Below are 24,716 nucleotides of genomic sequence, written 5' to 3'. Positions count from 1 at the left end.
GGGGGGGGGGGAAGGGCAGGGAATGGGGCCTTTCCTCTCTAGGGGGCCTGGCTCCAAGCTACCCCTAGCTCCTTGATGGAACTTTATTTCCAAGCTATGGGAGTGGTAAGGACTGTGGGGGGAGCAGAGTGAAGTTGGGGGGCTCATGTGGGGTGGGAGACAACCCCCAGCCTCCCCTCCCCCCCCGTGTCGGATAGCGACCAACACCACTCAAAAGTCCACCGGCCCGCGGGTGGGGGGCTGCGGAGATCTCCTGGGTTCTGCCCCCCTCCTAGAGACGGCGATGCCAGGTCCAGGGTCCCGCCGGGGGGGTAGAGATCCAGGGCTCCTTCGGGGCACCCTGGGGGGTGGTGTCTGAGCCCCACACCCCCTCCCGGCTCTCACACATCCAGGTCATCGTCCGGATCCTCCTCGTCCAGGTCGTCTGCAGCGTCCGGCTCGTAGTAGATTTTCCCCAGGCCAGCGGGTGCCTGCAGCAGCGAGGATTTCCTACAGCCACAGGACAGACAGACAGGGGAGGGGGGTCATCTCCCTTGGAACCAGTGATGGGGTGGCTGATGAGGGGTGGAGCTGGGAGGGGGAGGGCAGGACGGTATCCGGAGGGGAAGGGCAGGGCAGAGGCCAGGGTGATGGGGGCACAGGGGGCGTTTTCCCCCTCCAGGGGTGCAGAGTGGGGGGAACAGGGGGTGTTTCCCCCCGGAGAGTGCAGAGCAGATGCAGAGGGGTGTCTCCCTGGGGGGGGGGTGCAGATTAGATGAAGGGGGGCACAGGGACCATTTCTCCCCAGAGGGAGAGAAAGCAGGAGGTGGAGCAGAGCAGGGGCTTGTCCGGGGGTGGCTCCCCCCCAGGGGGTGCAGAGTGGAGGCAGGGGGGTGTCTCCCCCCCAGGGAGCACGCCCCACTCACTTTTGGGTGCTGAAGTGGAAAGGCAGGGGCACCCCCTCCCGGGCCTGGCGCTCTTCGTCCGACAGCCGCAGGTTGAAGGTCAGGTTGGCGGTGGGGTCCGCCTGCGGGTGTGGAGACGCCCGTCACAGACTGTCCGGGGGGAGCCCCCACCACAAGTCACCTCGCTCCATGAGGGGCTGCTAGGCTAGAGGGGGTCCCACAGTGGAGACTGGGGTTCTCCCCCCATAGCGCTGGAGCCTCCACTGCCCCCAGGCAACCTCCCACCCCGCACCCCCAATCCCATCCCATCCTCCACCCCATCCCACCCCATCCCCGCACCCCAAGATTCCACCCCCTGCCCAGAGACACCCTCCAAATCACCCCGCACCCACTGCTCCCTCCCCCCAACATCAACCCTGCCCCTCAAATCTCTGCCCATCCTCCAGCCCAGCCCCCCACCTGCCCCTTGGGTCCCCCCCTCAGTGCCAAGGGAAGTGGGGGGCCACTAAACTGGGATTTCAAAGGGAGCAGAATTTGGGGTGATCCAGATACCCGCTGATCTCCCCCCACCCCGTCCTCCTCCAGAGCCCACCGCAGTGAGACCGGGGACCCCGGCCCTCATGAGCAAAGGGGGGGGCCATACCGCCGAGTGGGGATCAGGGTCCTCATCTGGGGGGGCATCCCCCGCGGGTTCACCTAGGGCTTTCAAGGCGAAGCCAGCCAGGACTGTGAAATATTCCTCCTGGGGGGGCAGGGAGAGGATGAGACAGAGCCAACGTGCGCCCCGTCCCCCGATTGACACCCCGTCCCCCTCAGCCCCGGATCCACCCCAGCTTCAAAGGGGGGCTTGTCTCCCCTTGCATCACTCCCCCATCTCCCCCGCCCACCCCAGCTAAGTTACCCTGACCTGTCCATAGCCCCCCATTCCTCCCTGATCTAGGGGGTCCCTGCCCCCCAACATACACCCCTCACCTCCCTGCCCCCCAGCCCAAGTCTCCCTCCAGCCCCCGCTTCCCCCTCCCTCCTCATTCTTCCCCCTACCCCGGTCCCAACCTTTTGGAGGACCTTCCTGCTCCCCTTGCGCTGCAGGATGGAGGCCAGCCGGGGGGCATCCCCCCGATGCCCCACAGCCTCAGGAGCTGGCCCCAACCCCACCACAGCCTGGGCCAGGGAGCAGAGTGTCTCCACCAGGCCCGGCGGGTGCAGGTCGCCATGCAGCAGGGCCACAATCCTTGTCACACGCAGGCCTGAGCGGGGAGAAGCAGGAGAGATCAGATGCCCCAGAGCCGTGGAGAGAACCCAGGCGTCCTGCTCCCAGCCCCCCCTGCTCTGACCACTAGCCCCCACTCCCCTCCCAGAGTCAGGGAGAGAACCCAGGTGCCCTGGCTCCCAGCGCCACCGGGGCCCCAGACCTGCGTCGGCAGCCCCCCTGGGGATGCTCCCCAGTGCCTGGCAGACGACAGGCAGCGGCCAGTGCAGCAGAATCCAACTGAGCGAGTCCAGAACGACAGCGATGGGTCCTGCGGGCCCCCGGGCCAGGCGCCCGGCCACCCCTGGCCCCGAGAACTCCTCCGCCCCGAAGCCCCCGGCCTGCCCCGTCCAGCGCAGTGGGTCAACGAAGCCATCATGGTATAGCAACCTGGGGGGGAGGAGTGGAAGACAGGTCAAAGGTCAACCTGCCCCCCCAGCTGAGGGGGCCCAATCCATTTTCCGCCCCCTGGCTGCCATTTTCAGCCCCATTGATTTGGGGGTCCTGGCCCACCTCAGCCTCAGCAGGGGGTCAGGGAAGATCGCTGTTGTGCCAGAGGGGAAGGGACCCCCCCGTGCTGGAGAAGATGGGGCAGCTCTGCCCTCCAAGTCGGGGGGGATCAGAGTCACGGAGAGGGCCCCCAATTGCCCCCCAAATCCCCAGGTGGCTTTGCGGATGGGGGCAGGCATTGAGGGGGGGCCCGTGCTATGCCGGGTTGTGGGGGAGGATGTTGAGGCCAGGTGGAGCTGTGGGTCAGGTGGTGGGGGGGTTGGGGGACTCACCGCGCCGTCACCTCAGGGTCCAAGCCAGCCCGGAACCCTTCCTCAGGGATTTCGAAGCCGAAAACGTGGACGGATTCCCCCCTGGAAAAGCAAATGGGTAGGGGGGACATGGGGTGAGCCCAGCCCCTGGGGGATCTGCAGGCCCCTGGGGGAGGGGGGGCTCTGGGGATCAAGGGGGCGGTGCTGGGTTATGGGGCGGGAGGGCGAGTGGCTGGGAGACGGTGAGCCAGCAGGGGGCAGGCGTCACTCCCTGCTGCCCCACAGCTGGGGGGGGCGCGGGAGTGATGGGGGCAGGGGAGCGAGGAGGGTGGGGGGCTCCGTACCCACCTGCGCGCTGAAGCGGCCGCAAAGGACTTCAGCAGGCTGCGGCCCTCGCAGGCGGCGCTGTCTGCGGGGAAAGGTCCGGGGCCGGTGAGATGGGGACCCCCCCCCCAATCTTCCTCCCTCCCAGCTCTCCCGTCCTCCCCTACTGCTCCCCCCACAGGCACCCCGTCCCTCCCCCCCGCACCCCATCCTCCCCCAACTCCCCCTTCCCTCCCCCCCGCACCCCATCCTCCCCCAACTCCCCCTTCCCTCCCCCCGCACCCCATCCTCCCCCAACTCCCCCTTCCCTCCCCCCGCACCCCATCCTCCCCCAACTCCCCCTTCCCTCCCCCCGCACCCCATCCTCCCCCCAGCTCTCCCCCCAAATCCCCCCTGCCCCTCCGATCTTCCTCTTTCAGCCTCACCCCCGACTCCCCCCATGTCCCTCTCACAGGCACCTCCCCCCATTACTTCCTCCACTAAGGCTCCCCACCCCAGCTCCCCCCCTTACCCTGGATGAGGACGAGCCCCCCGCTGCCCCAGCCAGCAGCTCCCCCAGCAGCATCCCACCATGCTCCCCCCGCCTCGCCCCTCACTACGCCGGCGCCTCCCTATGACCTCACCGTACGGCACACGCGGGCGCGCTGGACAGTGCCTGGGCGGCGCCATCTTGGCACATAAGCGTCTCCCGCGCCGCCTGCACAATAATAATGGGGGGGGGGCAACAGAAGGTCAAGGGCAGCCCCTAATGACACACTGTGTGTGTGGGAGTGGGAGGGTGAGGTCCTTTCTATTGGTTTTAGGGCTTCATTTAGAAGGATTTTTTCAGGCACTGAGTTGGCCACCTCAGCTGCTGCTTGTCCCTTTATTGGCCAAATCTGTGCCCCCTGGGGGTTAGTTTAAGAGTCACTTGAAGCCCCCTTGGCTGCACTGAGGGCTGGCCTCCCTGGCCCCATCCCAAAGGGGCGAGAGTCCTCCATCCCACTCTGCAGCCTACAACCCAACATGGCGCCCACAGCAGCAAGGGGTCCGTGTCACACTTCGAGGACCCCTGTCCGGCCCGCTCCTGCGATCTCCCGCTCCCAGCCAATCCAGCCCCCCCACCCAGTCAAGTCTCCCAACTCCCAGCTCCCCCTGCCTCGTTTCCACCTCAAGGTCCCCATCGGCCTCGTCAACTCTCACGCAAAATTCCTAGAGCATGGCCATTACCGCAGCAACTCGGCTTTCGGTTAAGGCAAAACGAGGACGTGGCCCAGCATCCGCCTGCTGTGGTGCCTCTCTTTGGTGCAATGTCACAGCGCCGTAGGGCTGGAAGAGATCTCGAGAGGTCGTCTAGGCCCAGCCCTGACCTGGTTCAACAAGGACAAGTGCAGAGTCCTGAGCACTTAGGACGGAAGAATCCCAGACATGGCTACAGGCTGGGGACTGACGGCCTGGGCAGCAGTTCTGCAGAAAAAAACCTGGGGGTTACAATGGACAAGAAGCTGGATAGGAGGCAGCAGTGTGTCCTGGTTGCCAAGAAGGCTAGCGGCATATTGGGCTGCATTAGTAGGAGCATTGCCAGCAGATCGAGGGAAGTGATTATTCCCCTCTATTGGGCATTGGGGAGGCTGCATTTGGAGTATTGTGTCCAGTTTTGTACCCCCCACTGCAGGAAGGATGTGGGCAAATTGGAGAGAGTGCAGTGAAGGGCAACCAAAATGATGAGGGGGCTGGAGCATAAGACTTACAAGGAGAGGCTGAGGGAACTGGGCTTGTTTAGTCTGCAGACGAGAAGAATGAGGGGGGATTTGATAGCGGCCTTTAACTACCTGAAGAGGGTTCCAGGGAAGATGGAGCTAGGCTGTTCTCAGAGGTGGCAGATGACAGAACAAGGAGCAATGGTCTCAAGTTGCAATGGGGGAGGTCTAGGTTGGCGATTAGGAAAAACCTTTTCCCTAGGAAGGTGATGAAGCACTGGGATGGGTTACCTAGGGAGGTGGGGGAATTTCCATCCTTAGAGAGCTTTAAGGCCTAGCTTGGCAAAGCCCTGGCTGGGATGATTTAGTTGGGGTTGGTCCTGGTTTGAGCAGGGGGTTGGATTAGACACCTCCTGAGGTCCCTTCCAACCCTCATCTTCTGTGAGTCTATGAACCTGACCTATGAGGAAAGGTTAAACAAACTGGGCAGATTTTGTCTTGAGAAAAGACTGCAGGGGGAACTCGAGAACAGGCTTCAAATACGTTAAGGGCGGTTATAAAGAGAAGAGGGATCAATTTTTCACCAGGTCCGCTCAAAGGAAACAAGACATAATTTAGGTTAAATATTAGGGAAAACTTTCTGAGAGTAGTTCAGCTCTAGAACAGCTTTCCAAGGGAAGGTGCGGAAATCCCTGTCACTGGAGGTTGTTAAGAACAGGTTGGACAAACACCTGTGAGGGAAGGTCTTGGTTTACACTGCTTCAGCGCATAAAATGCTAAATACAACAGAGGATTCTTGTCATGCTGTGTTATAAAAGGCAGATGAACTGGGAAAGTTGACATTTGTCTCAATTCCAAGGCCACAAGAGACAACTGTGATCATCTAGTCTGAATTCCCGTACAGCACTGGCCGGTGAACTCCTAGTTAATTCCTAGTTGAAGTGGTGCAGGAGAATTTTTGTCTCCTTTCTCTGAAGCATCAGAGCCTTGGCCTGGACTTTGTCACCTTTCCCGAAAGTCCAGGCAAAAGTCTTTGCCGGGGCTAGGTTATTCTAGCCAAAACAGATTAAACTGACATTTCAAAATGTGAAATTCCATCAAAACTGGACGCTACTGAGAAGCGATGGGATGGGGCCAGTGTTTCTATCGCACATAGGTCACCTTGCTTTCCCATCCTAGAGAGACTCATAGGTAGGCCAGATATATAGATAGGTGGGGCGATAACATGCTGAAGGAGGGCCTTTCCAGCCATCTGTTTTCAACCCATTCTGTGCCAAGAAATTAGGGTTTCCAAGCCTTCCTTATTACCAGGGACATCTCTTATTTTTTTCATCTCTGTACAAGAAGATCAGGAGTTGCTGAGTGCTACAAAAAGCAGCAAGACATACTCCCTAGTGAACGTCGATGAGTCCTGCTTATTAATAAATAATAATAATATCAGGAGGAGGGAGGCAGGGGTGCTAAGAAAACAGTCCCTTATTTTTGAAATACAACATTGGCAAACCTACACGAGACGTAAGCGCCTCCGGCCCCATGGCTAAGCGCAGGTAGGAGACCTACTCCGCTGTCTATTACACTGTCCCCTGTATTGCCCCATGAGTTTAGGGTGACCAGACGTCCCGCTATTATTGGGGCTGTCCTGATATTTGGGGCTTTGTCTTATATAGGGGCTTATTGCCTTCCCCTTGCCCATCTCTCCCCTTTGAGTTTTTCACACTTCCTATCTGGTCACCCTTAAGTGAGGTCAAAATAGTTTCCCAGATCTTTTGCCTCCCCAGTCTCTCCAAAACCCCCAATATTTGTTGGGAATGGAGAGTCCATGAGCCATGCGGTTGCCGGGGTGGCAGGGAGCTGCTAACTCATGGCAGAGGCAGGCTGATCGTGTGGTTGTAGAGTTCCCCGCTTTGGTCATACGTTTCTCGGAAGATAAGTTGGTAAGTGGCTGGGGCATAGATGATCAATCCCGCCCAGCTTAGTTTTCTGCCCCTTTCTTCGGGGCGCAGGCAGTACTTAATTTGCACCAGGGTTGAGCCCCGGCCCCTCTGGGCTTGCCCTGTCAGTCAGTCAGTCAGTCAGTCAAGTAAAAAATTTCTTGAGCCACGGCCCCTCTTTGATGGCAAAGTAAGTACCGGGTGTGGGTTATTGCCTTCACAAACAGGAAAAAGGAGAACAGAGGAGCCCAGACAACAGGGTGGGTAGGGGGTCTGGGTAGGGGACTGGCTAGCTCCCGGCGAGGGCCGGCTAACCCCGCCAGACCTGCTCTGCTTCCACGAGATGCCTCTTTCCTGCTCCACCCCCTTTAGGAATGCCCAGCTGAGAGCCAGGGAGGCAACCCCATGCGGCTGCAGAGTTTGTGCCAGCTGATTCCCCGGCGCCAGCCTGCTCAGATCTCTCTCGGAGTCAGGCTTGGTTGGTCCCTGTCTCCCACACCCCCCAAGCAGATGGCCCCATGGCAACATTTGAGACGCACCAGTCGAAGACGCCATTAACAAACTCAACTAGCAACCCAACCCGTCGAAGGGTAGCTGAAATAGATCCGGGCCCATAACGTCCAGGGACAGCCTTAAAAATAAAAAATATATATATAAGCAAAGTCCGACACAGGAGCGTCACTCATCAAAATCCAAGCCTGCCCTGTATTGCATGGTGATAAAAATACGCATCTAAAAGAAGGTCAGATGGCGGCGTTGTGGCACCTCTGATGCGCCAGGAGGGCTCCCATGGCAAGGAGGACAACGAAGCCGGCCACTGCTAACACGATCAGCACCGAAACCATCCTGGGATCCTTCACCACCCCTCTGGGGAGAGGAGAGTTGGAATTGGCGCCACGAGCTTCCGTGGAGTTGACAGGACCATTGATCATCCAGTCTTATTTCCTGGCCATTGAATTTCGCCTTTTTCCCATGCATTGATCTCAATAAGCGGCGTTGGACTAACAAATCTTCCTGGCTGGATTGGAAGATAAACACCGATCATCTCATTGGCTTGTGAGAAGTCATCTCCGGTCACCCCTTGGCCAGTTGTCTCAACCTTCCATCAACCCCCTCACATTTTCAGACCTGCCCTGCTGTGCTTTCCCCCTTCTGCTCCTAGTGGTCTCTCCGTGAGCATCCCAAAGGGTCCTCCTTGGCCATGACGCCTCCAAAAAAACAACACGCCCTCAAGAGCTGGCAAACTGAGTCCACTGCGGGAGATATTAGGCCGGAAGGCGGTAATGGCTACCAAAAGTTGGTCTTTGATCCGTAGATGATCACGGACCTGGTTAAAGTTGATGGGTTGAGCCACTCTTCCTTCAGGCTGAATAGAAGGACCAATTAAGCCCCTTTAATGCAGTAGAAGCCACCACCCAAAGTACCCCAAGCCGGTTAAGCCAAGCATCACCGTTCCCACCACAAACTTCTTCCCAGGCACCCCACTTTGGCCTCCGGCCTCTATCTGTCATCTTTGGGAAGGCTCTGCAATTTGCTTCTTCGAGCCTGGGGATTTAAGCTGCACTTCGCCACGATTATCCCAGCCTCTGCCATCCATCCTGTTCTCTCTGGGACCACGACCAGGGTTAACCAGCCTCCAGCCAGATCCCGGGGAGCAAAGTACTGTTCGTTAAGAACAAAAGCATGGCAGAGAAAACAAACAATCCTGCCTCCGCCTCTGCCCACCTGTGCGGTTGTTTTGGGTGGAGGCTGCTATTGCTTGGTTGCATAAGAGAGTTTAATTGTTCCGCACACATCCCTGGCAAGGAAGGGTGGCTGCTCCACCCATCAGGTTTCTGGAAGTTTAACTCAGCCCATATACTTTGGAACCTACCTTGCCAGGAAGGAAGACGCCTTTTCCAGCATCTGGTCACAGATCTGTGCCTAGGGTGAATTTTCCTGGGTTGCCCTCTCCACGCCGCGCATTCGCGGTCGGGGGCATACCAAGGGTCTGAAACCAGGGTCAAACTGGGGATTGGAGCCACGAGTCAGCAACCAGAGACAGGCCAGGCCAGGATATTGGCAGCGGGGACGGGGGAGGAGGGGGACACAAAGGCAGGAGACACACTGGAGGCCTGGAACCACATGTATGATGCCAGAAGTCAAGCTGGATGCCAGGAAATCAGACAGCTCCCTGGTCCTGCTGCTGGCTTAGGCAGGGCTAATCAGCTGCTCTGGGACCCGACCCATCAGGCCACAGGGTCTCATGCTGCTGCCACGTGACCCTTGCAGCCCCAGATTCGAGCGCCCCCAGCCGTGGCCCATGACTGAGCTGCGCCGGAATTTAAACAGTGCGTCGCCTCCTAGCCCCACCGGCTTCTCAAACTCCTTGCAGCTCCGCCAGTCTTAGCCCTGCCCGGCCTGCCACAACATTGAGAAAAATCCAAGATCCCCAGAGGCGTCTTGTCCCTTTCACAGAAACGGCCCTCGTTTGCTGCCTGAGGACCCTCCCTGAGCACGCAGCACGGCCATGGCGTGCTAAGAGCACATGGCTAACGCTGTATTCATAAAGAGCAGAGGTTTCAGTGCCCCTCAGTTACAGAGATCAAACAGAAAACGGTCCCGTAACCCAACGGCTGGAAACTGGACAAATTCAGACAAGAAATAAGGTGCACGTTTTTTATCAGTGTGGGGGGGATTCACCTTTGGGACGACTTACCAAGGACTGTGGGAGATTCTCCGTCACTGGCAGACTTTAGATCAAGCCTGGGAGTTTTTCTAAAAGATCTTCCAACAGGAATTAATTCAGGGAATTTCTCTGGCCTGTGTTACACAGGGAGATCAGATTACTTGTGATCACAAGTGCTCTGGATTTCAGGAACCAATTGATCAAGGGGCATCTCTAGCTTCCACAAATAGACACTTGATCTCCATTTAAAGAACCAAATGCAGATCAAGGGTAAGGCCTGGTTTCTGGTCTGAATTTCTCCGGCTTCCACCCAGTCGCACGCTGCCTTTGTCTGCCAGATGAAGAAGCCCTCCTGCTATCTCATTTCTCCTCTCCAAGCCTAAAGTAATTCTAGACAGCGATCAAGTTACCTCTTAACCTGCTTTTTGATTAGCTAAGTAGATTGAGCTTCCAAAGTCATAGAATATTAGAGTTGGAAGGGACCTCAGGAGGTATCTAGTCCAACCCGCTGCTCAAAGCAGGACTAACCTCAGCTAAATCAATTAGTCTTTTAATGGCATGGCAGCAGGTGCCACTAGGTGGCACTGTCAAACAGTCTGGCATATTTTTTTCCCAGCTTGCGAGCAAGTGCTCAGTCTTGGGAGAAATACAGCATTGTTGCTATAGGTGGTTTTTTTTGTTTGCGTTTTTTGCAACACACACTTTTCATGGGGGGCAAGCTGTTGAAGACAGCAAGAATATTTGCTTTCTGCCTTGATCTCTGTAATTCCAATCAGTTCTCAGGGCAGAATTGCCTCCTAGAAGCTGGGAATCAATGTTCGAGCCAAGATTTCTGCACAATGTGCCATTTGAATGCACCTCTGTTCAAGGACTACGTGCAAGGCCTAAGCAAACAAGCTTTTGCAGATTTCAGCAAGGTGGCAAACTTTGCCGAGGATACAAAATGTCTCAAGATAGTTACGTACAAAGCTGACCGTGAAGAGTTACAAAGGGAGCTCACAGAGCTGGCTGACTGGGCAACAAAACAGCGGCTGAATGTCGGTGTTGATAAATGCAAAGTAATGCACACTGGAAACCATAATCCCAACTATACATACTAAACGATCAGGTCTAAATTAGCTGTTACTATTCAAAGATCTTGGAGTCATTGTGGATAGTTCTCTGAAAACTTCCGCTCAGCAGCAGTCAGAAAAAAAAAAGCCAGCAGGCCGTTGGGAACCCTTAGGAAAGGGATAGATAATAAGATGGAAAATACCATAATCATACCACTAGATAAATTCACGGCACTCCCACACCTTGAATACGGCATGAAGTTCTGGGTACCCCGTCTCAAAACAGATCTGTTAGAATTGGAAACGTTACAGAGAAGAGCAACAAAAACAATGAAGGGTAAGGAACATCTTCCGGATGAGGAGAGATTAAAACGACGGGGCCTGTTCCTCTTGGAAAAGAGACAACTCAGGGGGGGAGATACGATAGAGGTCTATAAAATCATGAGTGGTGCGGAGAAAGTGAATAAGGAAGCGTTCTTTACCTCTTCACATAACACATAAACCAGGGGTCACCCAATTAAATTAATAGGCAGCAGGTTTAAAATCAAACAAAAGGAAGTCCTTCTTCACCCAATGCACAGTTGACCTGTGGAACTCCTTGCCAGGGGATGTTGGGTATGACTGGGTTTCAAAAAAGAATTAGAGAAGTTCATGGAGGATATATTGGCCAAGATGGTCAGGGATGCAACCCCCATGCGCTGGGTGTGCCTAGCCTCTGATTGTCAGAAGCCGGGATTGGACGACAGAGGATGGGGTCACTCTATGATTGTCCTGGTCTGTTCATTCCCTCTGAAGCCCCCAGCACCGGCCAGTGTTGGAAGACCGGAGGCTGGGCTAGATGGACCATTGGTCTGAACCAGTATGGCCATTCTTATTCTAAGCCCATGTAGCCTGCCCTCCTGGATATCACAGGCCACTAAAGTTCAGCTCCCGGTACTGAGCCTAAAAAAAGGCATGCCGAATGGAAGCATTTTCTATGAAGGGCATCTAGACGTAATCTGAAGCCATCCAGAACGAGATGATCCACCGCTTCCCTTGGGAGTTGGTTCCCGGGGCGAAAACCCCTTGCTGTGAAACATCGCCCCCTCGTTCCAAACTTGAATTTGTCCAGGTTTCACGACCGCCGTTGTTCTGCCACCAGAACCAAAAGTCCTTTCAATGCCCTCTGCGAAGGATAGACTGTAATTAAGTCCGTTCTTCTCAAGGAGCTATAGAAACTGAGCTCCTCAAGGCATAACTTTCCCCCCAGCCCTTGAGTTATTCTAGCTTTTTTCTATCCCAGCTCTCCAATTTTTCCACACACACGCACAAGAAGAGGATGCAGGCTTCTAATCTTTGTCTCCTGCATGCCGTATACTGGAGTAAAATCCTCTCCTTACTAGATGTAGAAGGAAGGATAACGCCAAAAAGGTAAGCCCAGCTCCTCAAAAGTATTTACAGATTCATATATTCCAAGGAAAAAAGGGACCAGCTATTCGGATCTTGTGGCAGACACATGCCCTGAAATAATTCCTAGAGCAGGTCTTTAAGGGGGGAAAAAAATCCAATCTTCATTTAAAAATCATAGAACTGTAGAAGATGAGGGTTGGGAGGGACCTCAGGAGGTATCTAGTCCAGCCCCCTGCTCAAAGCAGGACTAACCTCAGCTATATCATCCCAGCCAGGGCTTTGTCAAGCTGCACCTTAAAAACCTCTAAGGATGGAGATTCCACCACCTCCCTAGGTAACCCATTCCAGTGCTTCACCACCCTCCTAGGGAAAACCTTTTCCTAATATCCAACCTAGACCTGCCCCACTGCAACTTGAGACCTTTGCTCCTTGTTCTGTCATCTACTACCACTGAGAACAGCCCAGCTCCATCCTCCCTGGGACCCCCCTTCAGGGAGTTAGAGGCTGCTATCAACGCCTCCCCCCCCCACCCTCATTCTTCTCTTCTGCAGACTAAACAAGCCCAGTTCCCTCAGCCTCTCCTCATAAGTCGTGCTCCAGCACCCTCATCATTTTCCTTGCCCTCCGCTGGACTCTCTCCAATTTGTCCACATCCTTCCTGTAGTGGAGGCCCAAAACTGGACACAATACTCCAAATGTGGCCTCATCAGTGCTGAATAGAGGGGAATAGTCACTGCCCGTGACCTGCTGGCAATGCTCCTCCTAATGCAGCCCCATTTGCCGCTAGCCTTCTTGGCAACCAGGGCACACTGCTGCCGCCTATCCAGCTTCTTGTCCACTGTAACCCCCAGGTCCTTTTCTGCAGAACTGCTGCCTAGCCCGTCGGTCCCCAGTCTGTAGCTGTGCATGGGATTCTTCCATCCTAAGTGCAGGACTCTGCACTTGTCCTTGTTGAACCCCATCCGATTTCTTTTGGCCCAATCCTCCAATTTCTCTAGGTCGCTCTGTATCCTCTCCCTGCCTTCCAGCGTATCTACCACTGCCCCAGCTTGGTGTCATCCGCAAACTTGCTGAGGGTGCAATCCACCCCGTCCTCCAGATAGCACTGCCACCCCTCCAGGACTGAAAAGTGAATCTTTAAGTAAAAGTTATGTCATGGGATGACACCTCCATGAATACGTCCAGCCAAAATTGGAAAGCCCAGGTGGAGAATCCACCACGACTCTTGGGATATTGTCCCAGTGGCTAATTACACCCATGGTTAAAATTCTGCTTATTTCCCATCTGAATTTGTCTAGCTTCAACTTCCAGCCAGCGGATCGGGTTGGGCCTTCCTCTGCCAGACTGAAGAACCCGTTATCCAATATTTGTTCCCGTGTTGGTACTTACAGCTGTGGTGAAGCCACCCCTTAACTGTCTCTTTGTTATGCCAACTAGATAGAGATCCGTAAGTATCTCACTATATAATGCTTGAATCCTTCTCACGGCTCGTCTTTGACCCCGCTCCGGTTCACCGTCGTCCTTCTTGAATCGCGGAGAGCGGAACAGGACCCAGCATTCCAGCCGCGGCCAAATCAAAAGGTCAAATAACCTCTCTTGCTCCTACTCAAGGAACCCATTTATGCATCCCGGCAGTGCACGAGGTCGTCTGAGCCCAGCCACGCCCTGGGAGCTCACGGGTGGCTGACCGCCCACCGCGATGCCCAAAGCTTTGTCAGGAGTCCCCGCTTCTCACGATAGAGCCCCCCAACTGCTCCCCCCCGTACGGTTGGCTTGCGTTCTTCCTTCATAAATGACATTGAGCCATATTGGAAAACATGTGTCGTTGGTGGGCGCCCGGCTAGCTCCATATCAGTGGCCCATCCCACTCCCCTCCCCCCCCCCCGGTTTTGGGGTCATCCGCAAACTTTAGCAGATGAGACACAACCGTGGGCACCTGACACCAATGCAAATCAAAGGGAGTCATCCAATTGACTTGTCATCCGCTGGGAAGCTGGCCTGTAGGCCCCTTCTCACACCGCCATCCAGTGGTTGCTATTGCGGCAGGCTGGGGGCTGTTGGGAGAGCAGGGATCTCGATTGGAGAACACGTTCTAGGGCGGGGATCCCCTTTATCGACTCACCGGAGGTGGCAACTCTGCATATGGCCCACAGCTGGGCTGGTTCTGATGGCAGGTGGCTGGCTGGTGAGACCTGGGCTGTGGTAGGGCGTGGTGCTGTAGACCAAGGATTCAGGAACCCCCCCCCCGAAGGAATCAGGCACAGGATGGGGACACCATCTCCGGTGGCACTTAAAAAAACCAAAACGTTAGGCACGTGTCTAGGTCATGTGGGCTGGGGGAGGAGTTGCCCTCCATGTAACCGACTCAGCGACGCTGCCTGAGTTTGCCGAGAGCCTGAACCGATTGCTCAGCTGGTATGTGGGAAGGGATGGAAAGACAAGAGGGGGGTGTTAACTTCCTGCCCTACTGCTTTGGGGGGCTGCCAGCCAGGGGAAAAGCACACCTGCCCTGCCACCCCCAGCAAAGACACCCAGCTGCTGGGGGAAAGGCAGAGATCCCACTGCTCCCATTATAAAGGTGTGATCTTTATGAATCTCAGTGCCTATGGTCATTAAATAATTGTTTGAACACCCCTCCCACCCACTTCTAATTTCCTATTGCTGCAAAAGTTCAGATGGGGGGTGGGGGTAATTAAAGAAGCTCACCAATAAACAGTGATGTTAGCCATCCAAATGCTCCAGAAATAAAAATTGATCTCTGCCAGGCCTAAATGTAAGAGCTGAGATTAAAAACAAGTCAGGAAACACTTTTCACTTGACGGGCAATCCCAAAAATTTCCAATTTTTTGTCCCTAGTCAAAAAGGAAAGAAAAAAAAAATCCCAAGAGGGTCAGAATTTCCCCTGGAAATTCCCAGGTTCCAACTTTGGGGAAATTATATGGGGCCAGACATGAGCGCTGGTTCCGCGACCAGTCGCTTCTGATCCTCACGGGGAGGAGGGACGCAGAATTTATAAATCAAGGACAGGCCGAAAGGTTAGGTCGCTGCACCAAGGGGAGATATGGCTCCGCAGCCAGAAACTGCGGAGGGGATCAGAGCCGACAAGGGGGCAGGGTCACAGGGCAGCAGATTCAGAGGGCCCGAGAGATTAGGCCGTTGGGCCGAGAGGAGAAACTGGATGGGTTTGAGATCTTTCCCCAGGCTCGGGAGGATCCAGCCACGTCTCGAGGCTGGGAGAAGCCAACCCTTACCGTCAGCTGGCCCGCCCCACAGAAGCCCAGGTTGGAAGGGCCAGACAGGCCACGGGCAAGGAGGTCCGGCCACGCCTTCACCGGCAGTGGGTTGCTGTGCTGGGGGGGAGTTGCCATGCCCTGGCTCCAGGCAGAGGGCCGGGCTAATTCAAACATCACCACACCCCACAGCGGCCACAATCCACCCCCGTCTTGCCTCACTGCAGCAATCAAAGGCAGGGGGGGATGAACTTCGCCAACTCCTCTTATACCTCTGCTCGCACCTGGCCCAGGTAATTAGCCGGAGCCTGTGCCCTGGGGGCGGGGCTTAGCCCCCAGCAGCCCTGGGGGGGAGGGGCACCTAGAGGCATGAAGGCAGGGCAGCTGTGGGGCACAACACATGGTGGGGGGGGGAAGCAGCTGGACCCCCAGATTAGCACTGGGGCATGATGTGCTAAACTCCCCGGGGGGAGGGGGGTGTCCTGGCAAAATGCACCCAGCCCTCATCCCGCTTGGGCCAATCAGAGGAAGCAGGTGCCAGTGGTTAGAGACCCGACACCTGGGTTCTGGCCCAGAGCTAGGAGGGGAGATGGGCCTGGTGGTTTAGAGCGGGGGGGGCTGGGAGCCAGGACTCCTGGGTTCTCTCCCTGGCTCTGGGAGGGGAGTGGGGGCTAGTGGTCAGAGCAGAGGTGGGCAGGCAAGGCTGGGAGCCAGATCTCCTGGGTTCCCTCCACCTCCCTGCAGCACATTAGACAAGTCCTTGCCCTCTCTTTGCCTCAGTTTCCCCTGCTGCCCCTGCTCTCTGGAGGCATATGCAAGAACCATCTCTGACCGTCTGTCTGGGCAGCACCTGCTGTGTTGGGGGCCCTGATCTCGGTTGGGAGGGTAGGGGGAGGCTGGTGCCTGACAGGGGTCCCCCAAACACAGGAGCATGGGCTTCAGGAGAAAGTCCTGGGGTGGGGAGGGGAGCGGTTTGATGCCAGGGGGAGGGACAGAGTCAGCCCTGAAACCTACAGCCCCTGCAGCCTTGCTTTGTGCACCCCCACCCCCCACCTCCCACAGGACCCCTCCTCGGCACAGAGTCAGTTTCACACAGCCCCACCCCCAAGAACGACTGCTGGTGTGGAGGGGGCAAGGGTGTGGGATAGGGGGCAGGTCCCTGCACCCCTGTGATGGGGACACATTGGCCCTGTGGTGGGGAGGGGAATGGCCGCAGGCAGGGGGGAGAAGTGGCGAGCCCTAAATAGAGGGGGGCCCAGAGGGGCAGGGGACGCAGCCCCCCACCATCCTCCAGGGCGGGCATACCAGCAGAGGGGATGAAGTGTGCGAGATCCACACCCCACTGCCAAAGCCAGGTCCCTTCTGTAGGGGGCACAGCCCACATCTCTCCCCTCCCCCCTAGGGGCACCCCACCGCCATGGACAGATCTCTCCCATAGGGGGCCCCATTCGCCCACACCCCACACATGTGCACCCTTCCCCTCTAGTTGACACCCCCCTGCCAGATCTCTCCCATAGGGCGCACCCCACACACACACACACACGTATGTTTCCAAAACACACTGTTCTTTTTATTTCTGTACAAAAGGGGGGTGGAGGGGACCCACACGCACCCCAGCCAGGCACAGACAATTAGTAAAAAAACCCTAACGAGCGGGAGTGCATTTAAATAAAGAGCACCGGCCCCCTGGGATTAACCCCTTCCTTTCTGTCCCAGGGCCTCCTCCCTGCCCCCACTTGCAAAAAAAATACATATAAAATAAAACTGCACCACAGCTATTGGGGCGGGGGGGGGGGTATTAAAGTGGGAGTGGGGGGGGGTATTTTAATGACTGGACGTAAGATGGGGGGGGGGGATCTCCAAGATAAACCATCGGAAGACAGATCTTAAGACAGACCATGTCTGTTTTCCTGGGGGGGATGATAAAATGGGGGGAACCCCACCTAAAAAGAGATCTCCAAGCTGGTTTTGCCAATGGCTGGCAGAATTGCTACACAAAATCAGTGCCATGGGGGGGTATAAGTTCAAATATGGGGGGGTCGTTATCCTGCCATGAGCTACACCCCACGTGAACACACTCTGGCGGTGTATGCGCCCCTCTTGGGATAGTTTTGCTCCAATACACCCCACAAAATGCTTTATACCGGTTGTTTGTGTTTCAGGGTGTCCCCCCCCCACACTTACAGAATGAAAATCCATCTCTTCCCACCCAAATGAACTACCCTGAGCAGAATTTAGGGGCACCCCCTTATTCAGTGAACCCTCGCCAAGTATGCAGCACCCCCAAAATCCTACCGGCACCCCAAAAAGTGGGAAGGTTAAAAAAATCTCAGTGGGCATGAAAGCTTTTTTTTTTTTTTTTTTTAAAAAGACATCTATACAGAGGTTGGGGGCACCCCAACATTCCTAAGCAGGCCCCCCCCCCAGGATGCGAGGAGTTAACCCCTTCAGGGGCTCCAGGATGTCAGAGGGATGCGGGCCAAACAGCGGGCCTCAGTGTTAAACGTATTCCTTGTTGGTGGGGGCCCGAGACCCCGCTTTGCTCTTGGGGTACTGCTGGTTGTACCCCGATTTCCCAGGGCAGGAACAAGATAGGAGACCCCCACCCAGCAACACCAGGGCAGACCCGGCCCAGCCGAGAAAGATCGCAGATCCAAATTCGTACCTGGAAAGGGAGAGAGAAACAGACTGATCAGATGCGGGCCCGCCCCTTTCCCATGTAGCCCCACCCTGTTCTGATCAGCCCCACCCCTTGCCCCTCTATTCGAGAAACCTTTAAAATGCAGCCACCTCTGGGGCAGGGTAGCCGTTTATACAGGGACCCCTCGCTCGGCGCTGAGATGCGTCCACCTCTGGGGCAGGGGCTATTTAACAACCACCCAGCAAAACCACAAAGGAGCCTGGGGCCGGAGGCCAAGGAAAACATCCCGTGAAAACGGCAGGGACTCCATATTCCTTCCAAGAGACCAGGGTTCACACCAGGAAGCAGAAGCCGGGGATCTTCAATGCTCAGGACGTTGGGGAGGGGGAGTAATTCCAGCCAAACAGCTGCCCCGGGGACATTGGGGGCCAGACCCCGATTGCCAGGGGAGAGTGCCCCTCTCCTCCCCCCCCCGCTCCCACCAGCACAGTGCCCCCTTCGCACGGCACGCAGGAGAACCCCGCGACTCACTTGGTGTTCATGGGCACCGTGACGTCGTAGAAATCTCGGATGATCTGGTTCCCGTACCAGGAACAAGCGATCAGCGCCGCTAAGCCTGGGGAGGGGGGAGAGAGAGAGAGAGAGAGAGAGATGGGTTCCCAGGGCCATCCAGCTTGGTCTGGCTTAACAGCCCCTGGAGAGTGGGGGGGAGGGGACACGGGCCCCCCTCTCCCAGGCTCTGATCCGGCCGTTCTGGCTGGCTCAGGTGGGTGGGGAACAGAGCACAGGGGGCCCTTCCCCATCTGGGGGGGCACCAGCTGCCCTCGGGTTTCAGACATGAGGCGAATTGGCCAGGTCTCAGCCAGTAGTCCCAGCAAGGAGGCTAGGACAGGAAGGGCCAGGTCCGGGCAGGTGGAGAAGCACAGCGACAAACCCCCTCCACCGACTCACCTCCCACCACGAAGATGAGGCCCCCGGTCATGGCGATGCGCGCCTTCTGCACCTTGTTGTCCCCGCCACAGCGGGTGCATTTCATGCCCATGGAGGCCACGCCGATGGCGACCACGCCCAGCACGATGGAGACAACCATGAGCGCCCGCGTGGCCTGCAGGGCAGCTATCGTAGGTGGGGAGAGAAATGGGGTCAGGATGGAGCCCCACTGGGGCAAAGGAATGTAGTGCTGGACCTGCCCCCAGAGCTGAGCGATAGAACCCAGGAGCCCTGGTCCCCAGCCCTTCCCCCACACTCTAACCACTAGACCCCACTCCCGTCCCAGAGCCGGGGAGAGAACCCAGGAGTCCTGGCTCCCAGCCCCCCCCCCCTTCTCTAACCACTAGCTCCCACACCCCTCCCAGAGCCAGGGAGAGAACTAAAGAGTTAAGAGACAGGAAAAAGGGTCGAAGTAAATGGTCAGTTTTCACTGGGGAGGGGTGATGAGTGGATCCTCAGCTATCAGGCCAGAGGGGAGGTGACAAAACCCGCAGACACAAAGCTCCCCAGGTGAGTTCGGTCATGGCAAAGAGCGACAAAGGGGGTCTCACAAAACTGGGCAACTTGGGACAAAACGGCCGAGGAAATGCAATGCTGCCGGACGCAAAGCAATGGGACGTCGAAAATGACAAGGGCTGAGTTAGCCATTGCCATGCAAGGAAGATCTCGGCATTAGTGGGGAGAAAGTTCGGAAAACGGCCGCTCAATGTGCACCAGCCGCCGCCCAAGAAACAACCGGGAAGTTAAGTATCGTTAGGAAAGCACTGGATAATCAGACAGCAAACGGACAGGCAGTGCTGGTCTTCAGTGGAAAAGATACAGAGAAGGGCAGCTAAAAACACTGACAGGGATGGAACAGCCTCCAGAGGAGAGATTAAAAAGGCAGAGACTGCTGAGTTTAGCAAAGAGGGGATGTGACGGAGAGCTCTGAAATCACAGAGGGCATGGAGGAAGGCCCCAGGTCAGCCGATGAAGTGAACAGGCAGCAGGTTGAAAAGAAACTAGAGGCAGCGCTTTGCACAGTGCAGGCAACCTGTGGAACTCCTCGCCAGGGGATGGGCTGAAGGCCCAAAAGTGGAACGGGCTTTCACACAGCATTAGAGGAGCTCTGGGAGGGTGGGTTCATCCATGGCTATTAGCCAAGTGGGATCAAGGATGCAACCCAATGCCCTGGGTGTCCCTAGCCAGTGACTGCCAGAAGCTGGGACTGGATGCCAGAGGGTGTCCTGCCTCCTCACTCTCTCTGAAGCATCTGGTCAGAAGACAGGATACTGGGCTGGATGGAGCATGGGTCTGACCCAGTCTGGCCGTTCCTATGCATCCTGCCTCCCAGCCCCCACTGCTCTACCCACAAGCCCCCACTCCCCTCCCTGAGCCGGGGAAAGAACCCAGGAGCCCGGGCTCCCACTTCCCCTGCTCTTTCTCTTTTTCTCTCTCTCTCACACACACACACGCACGCACACGCACGCACACGCACGCACACGCACGCAGCGCTCCTCTACTCCAGATGTGAAGGGGTTAAATTCACACAGCCCTTTTATTGCCTGTTTTATTGCTGCCTTTCATAAAGCAGGAAAGTTAGACTTTGGAACCTGCAGAGTCAGAGCCGGGGAGAGGACCCAGGAGTCCTGGTGCCCAGCTCCTCCTGCTCTAACCACTAGACCCCACTCCCCTCCCAGAGCTGGGGAGAGAACCCAGGAGTCCTGGCTCCCAGCCCCCCCGCTCTAACCACTTCACCCCACTTTCCGTGTAAACCTAGCTTACTTTGTAGACTATTTGCCACCCACGATACCCTGCAGCTATGGATGCTCTGGGTTAATTACAAACTGGGTGAAGAGCGTTAATTGCGCCTTCTGAGGAAATCGAGGCTTACGGCAGGGGTGGGTCAGAGCCCGGATGCCTGATTCTCTCCTGGCTCTGGGGGCTGGTGGTTAAAGTAGGGGCTGGGCACCCGGATGTCTTGGGTCTAAACCCAGCTGTGGGAAGGGGGGTGACTTTCAGTTTCAATAACCCCCCAGGCTCTCGGTAGCAGGTTGAGTCTCAGTCTGTGGGACAAAGGAGAAAACTGAGATCACCTGGGTGTGGTGTTGACCTTCCAGTCATTACTGCTCTGACAGGGCCTGGCCCCATGTCAGCCACAGCCAGCCCCCAGCAATAGCCCCCCTGCTCCCCCTTCACCATCTTCTGTGCCCCCAAACCCAACACCACAGAACTATTCACACCTTTGATACCCTGTCCCCTCGGTGCCCACCCTGCTCTAACCACTAGACACCACTTCCCTCCCAGAGAGATTTCCTCAGTTTCAGTGAAACTCCCTGGCTTTTGTTGTCTCATCGCCACTTACTCCTGTCTGCGGGGAGGGGCCTTGGCCTGGGAGAGCCCGGAGGGTGAGGTTGGACTGAGATCAGACCAGTTCTGAGTCACCAGGGGGGAGGGTAAATCAGTGGTGGGAAGCAGGAGCTGGGGGGTGTGTTTATTTTTAAATTCATGCACCGGGCATCATGGGGACAAAGTCCCCTTCTCTGTCCCACCCCCCTCACGTGATGTGCCACATGGTAACTGTGGAAAGACTTAACCCCCCGCTGCTTTATAAATGGGGAAACTGAGGCAGAGAGTGGGAGAGGTAGAGGTCAGTGGGAGAACCCAGGGGTCCTGGCTCCCAGAGCCCCTGCTCTAACCACTAGCCCCCAATTCCCTTCCTCTCCCCTCCCAGAGACCCCAGGAGTCCTGGCTCCCACCTTCTGACCCTATTCCGCAGTCAGGGGTTGAATCCTACCCAAGCTCTGCCTGCAGACGTGGGGTTCCCTGAGGAGGAGGAGGAGGAAGAGGAGCTGAGGATGAAGGGCAGGAGATCAGGCATGGGGGGCAGCCCTGGGTTGTGATCCCGCAGGGCCATGGCCGCCATGACCCCTGCGGTTGTGGTTAAGTCTCCTATCATGACGGGCCTTTATTTTCCAAATGACGAAGCCTGATAAGATTAAAGTGGCTAGATTGTAACGCAGAATGGTTTATAAACTCCCTGCCCAGAGCCTGGAGAGAACCCAGGAGTCCGGGCTCCCAGCCCCCTCTACTCTACCCACTAGGCCCCTCTCCCCTCCCAGAGCCAGGGAGAGAACCCAGGAGTCCTGGCTCCCAGCCCCCCCCCCAGCTCTAACCACTAGCCCCCACTCCCTTCCCAGAGCCAGGGAGATAACCCAGGAGTCCTGCCACAATCCCAGGCGCCAACCACTAGTCTGCACTTCCTCTTAGAGGTTCGAGCTGTAACTTCCCGTTCGTCTTTGTGGCTGAAAACTTCGCTGCTTTGTCTGAGCTTCAATTGCTCTTCAAGTTGGAAAAAAAGAGGGGGGGGGCGGGAAAAGGGGTGAAGAAAGGGGGCAGAGAAAACAGGGGTGAGTGGGAAAAGGGGGAGGAAAAGGGGGCAGAGAAACTAGGGCCAAGCAGAAACGGAGGGAGGAAAACGGGCAGAGAAAATGGGGCAAGCGGGAAAAAGGGGGGCGAGCGGAAAAGTGGGGTGGAGATCAAAGGGGAGCGTGGAAGAAAGGCTGAAAGAAGTGAATGTGTTAGAGGAAGAAGGGGGGGCTCCCAAACCCCCTGGGCCCCGGATCTCCCCCCCCCCAGGGGATTATTTCCCGGTGGGGCTGGAACTCGGCCCCCGGACATTCGAGCCGGGCTGGTCACCCCAGGGCAGAGGGCAGGGTCCTTCTCCGCCCCCCCCCAGTGCAGGCCGTGAGTGAGTCCACCTGTGTGTGTGTGGGGGGGGGACATAATCCGTTCACGCCGCCCTTTGTCACGGGTCTGAGCCGCAGGGCGAGGCCCAGGAGTGACCCAACCGGTTCCCGACACCCGAGGCGGGGGAGCCAGGAATGAAACAGGGGAAGGGGGGGGGCGGCGGCTCTACAAAGCCAGGAGCGGGGCGGGGAGGCTGAATCGCCGCCAGCCCCTTTCCAGGGCAGGGGGGTCCCCGCTAATTCACGAATGGGAGGGGAAGGGGGGTCTGCAAAGCAGCTTTACACCCCCCCAGTCCCGTGCCCCCCCCCACTTTCCTTTAAATCAGGAGTGGCCTGCCCCAGCGCGCCAGGTGGGGATGTCTCTGGCCAGCACCCCCCGATGTAAAGGCACTTTAACAGCTCACGAGCCGGGGGCGGGGTGCTGGGGTTCATTGCCCCCCCCCCCCCCGATGCCTCCCCATGACCCCCCCCCAGGGAAATCCCCGCGTTTTGCGGTGTTCCCAGCTCGCACAGCCTGGAGTCTGCAGAAAGCGCAGCGCCTTGGAGGGGGGGGGGGGGGAGCAGAGGGGAGGCCGCGCGTGGGGGGGGGGCAAGGGGAGCCCCCAGAATGGAGCGGGGGAGGGCGGGCAAGGGGGCCCTCAGAGGCGGGGGGGGGGGCGGCCGGCGGTGGGGTGGCGAGGGGACAAGGGGGAGCGACCGTGTCCGTGGGGCGAGCCGGGGACTGTTTATAGAAGGAGCCCGGAGTTTATCAGCTAAACTTGGGCAAATATTGACCCTGGGAAGGCGGCGGGTGTGTGTGTGTGTGTGTGTGTGTGTGTGGGACACACACAGCGCGCTGGGAAGCGGGGACGGGGGGATCCGGCTCCCCAGGAGTGGGGGGATAGGATCTCCCAAAGGGCGGGGACCCCCCCTCCCCTGTGCCCGGCCCCACTCACCGCTGAGGTTGAGGATGGAGTCGTAGGCTTTGCACTGGATCTGGCCCGTGCTCTGCCAGGCGCAGGACATCCACAGCCCCTGGTACATGGCCACGGCCGTTATGATGTTGTCCCCGGCGTAGGACGACATTCGCCACTGGGGCAGGATGGTGGCGGCGATCAGGGCCAGCCAGCCCAGCAGGGCCAGCACGAAGCCCAGCAGCTGCAGCCCGGAGTTGGCCATGGGCGCCCGGAGCAGCCAACAAAACACGCGTGGAGGCGGCGGGGGACGGGAAGGCGCGACCCGAGGGAAGAAGGCGCAGGGCGGCTCAGGCGCGACCTAGCGGAGCGGGGCCAGGCGCGACCCTCCCGAGCGAAAAACACGCGTGGAGCGACCCAAACAAAACAGGCGGGGGGGGGGGGGGGCTCGATCCGTTGACCCAGCGCCGCGTCCAGCCGGCTCCAATCCGCTCCCTGCCCCTCACCTGCCGCAGGTGCGCGCTGCTCACCTGTATTTATGCCCTGGGCGGGGTGGGGGAGGGGACGGGCGTGGGGGGGGGGGGGAGGGAGGGGAAGTATCATGACATCAGCCCCGGGGCCATGGGGACGGAAGGAGAGTCGCTATCTAAGGGCAGGGCCGGTTCCGGCTGCGGGAGGGGGGGGGGAAGTCTGCCCGGTCTGGGCAGAACCCCCCTTCTCGTCATCCCCCTCCCCCACTGCCCCCCAACCCGGATCTGAGCAGATTCCTCCTCCTTCCCCCCCATCACGGCCCCCTCTCCTCCAGGGCCTTCCCCACACGTCAAATCCGCCCCCCCTCCCGTGACTCAGTTTCCCCTTCTGTTTACAATGGCAATAGTCAGGGGAGGGTCTCGTGTGTCCGTGCAGCACCTGGCCCAATGGGGTAGGGGGCCGATCTCGGTCGGGGAGGGGTGGGGGGGGGGAAGAAATTTTATCCCTGGGTTGTTCCCGGTCACTTCACATCCCATAGTGGTGCAGCTGGGAAACACCTGGGCCGAGGAGGGGCAGGTGCTTGACTGGACTGGGGGGGGACGCCCCCCATGCAGTGGGGGGGGGGGAGACGGGAAAGGAAGGGGGGTAGTGGCAGGGGGGAAGGGCACCTCTCGCTTGGCCTGTGTGACTCACTGTGGGAAGTGAAATAGAAACTCGCCTGTTTCCCCCATGTTAGAAGCTTTAGTGGTGACCTGCCCCACAGAATCCGCCTCTGCCCCACCTACTGCCCCCCAGTGACACCCTCCCTGCACCACCCTCTGCCCCC

The 24,716-nt window shown here is 57.5% G+C and overlaps 3 protein-coding genes across 3 annotated transcripts in view; 1 reads left to right on the top strand and 2 right to left on the bottom strand.

The window, feature by feature from the left end:
- TMEM256 (transmembrane protein 256) overlaps positions 1-10,003 on the top strand; it is a 159,514-nt gene extending 149,511 nt beyond the window's left edge. Inside the window, exon 5 of the transcript XR_010921307.1 lies at positions 9,988-10,003. The gene's annotated coding sequence lies outside the window, so the exon portion shown is untranslated. The remainder of the gene's footprint in view (positions 1-9,987) is intronic.
- On the bottom strand, positions 102-14,092 carry ELP5 (elongator acetyltransferase complex subunit 5). The gene is made up of 9 exons (XM_067555762.1): positions 14,060-14,092; positions 3,842-3,915; positions 3,243-3,303; positions 2,916-2,996; positions 2,297-2,523; positions 1,938-2,131; positions 1,528-1,626; positions 906-1,006; positions 102-489 (listed from the first exon to the last, which is right to left on the bottom strand). The coding sequence occupies exons 1-9, from the start codon at positions 14,077-14,079 to the stop codon at positions 381-383; spliced, it is 966 nt and encodes a 321-aa protein (XP_067411863.1). The 5' UTR covers positions 14,080-14,092; the 3' UTR covers positions 102-380.
- Positions 14,093-16,383: 2,291 nt separating this feature from the next.
- Positions 16,384-23,916, bottom strand: CLDN7 (claudin 7). The gene is made up of 4 exons (XM_067555560.1): positions 23,462-23,916; positions 18,760-18,924; positions 18,340-18,424; positions 16,384-17,832 (listed from the first exon to the last, which is right to left on the bottom strand). Exons 1-4 carry the CDS (start codon positions 23,682-23,684, stop codon positions 17,667-17,669), a joined length of 639 nt encoding a protein of 212 aa, XP_067411661.1. The 5' UTR covers positions 23,685-23,916; the 3' UTR covers positions 16,384-17,666.
- Positions 23,917-24,716: the final 800 nt, after the last annotated feature.

The sequence above is a fragment of the Emydura macquarii genome, unplaced genomic scaffold (genome assembly GCF_026122565.2).
Source record: "Emydura macquarii macquarii isolate MOO-44397 ecotype Brisbane River unplaced genomic scaffold, CSIRO-AGI_Emac_v2 contig_306, whole genome shotgun sequence".
Taxonomy (NCBI): Eukaryota; Metazoa; Chordata; order Testudines; family Chelidae; genus Emydura; species Emydura macquarii.
The sequence above is the reverse complement of the archived record's forward strand: the minus strand, read 5'-3'. Positions and strand labels throughout refer to the sequence as shown.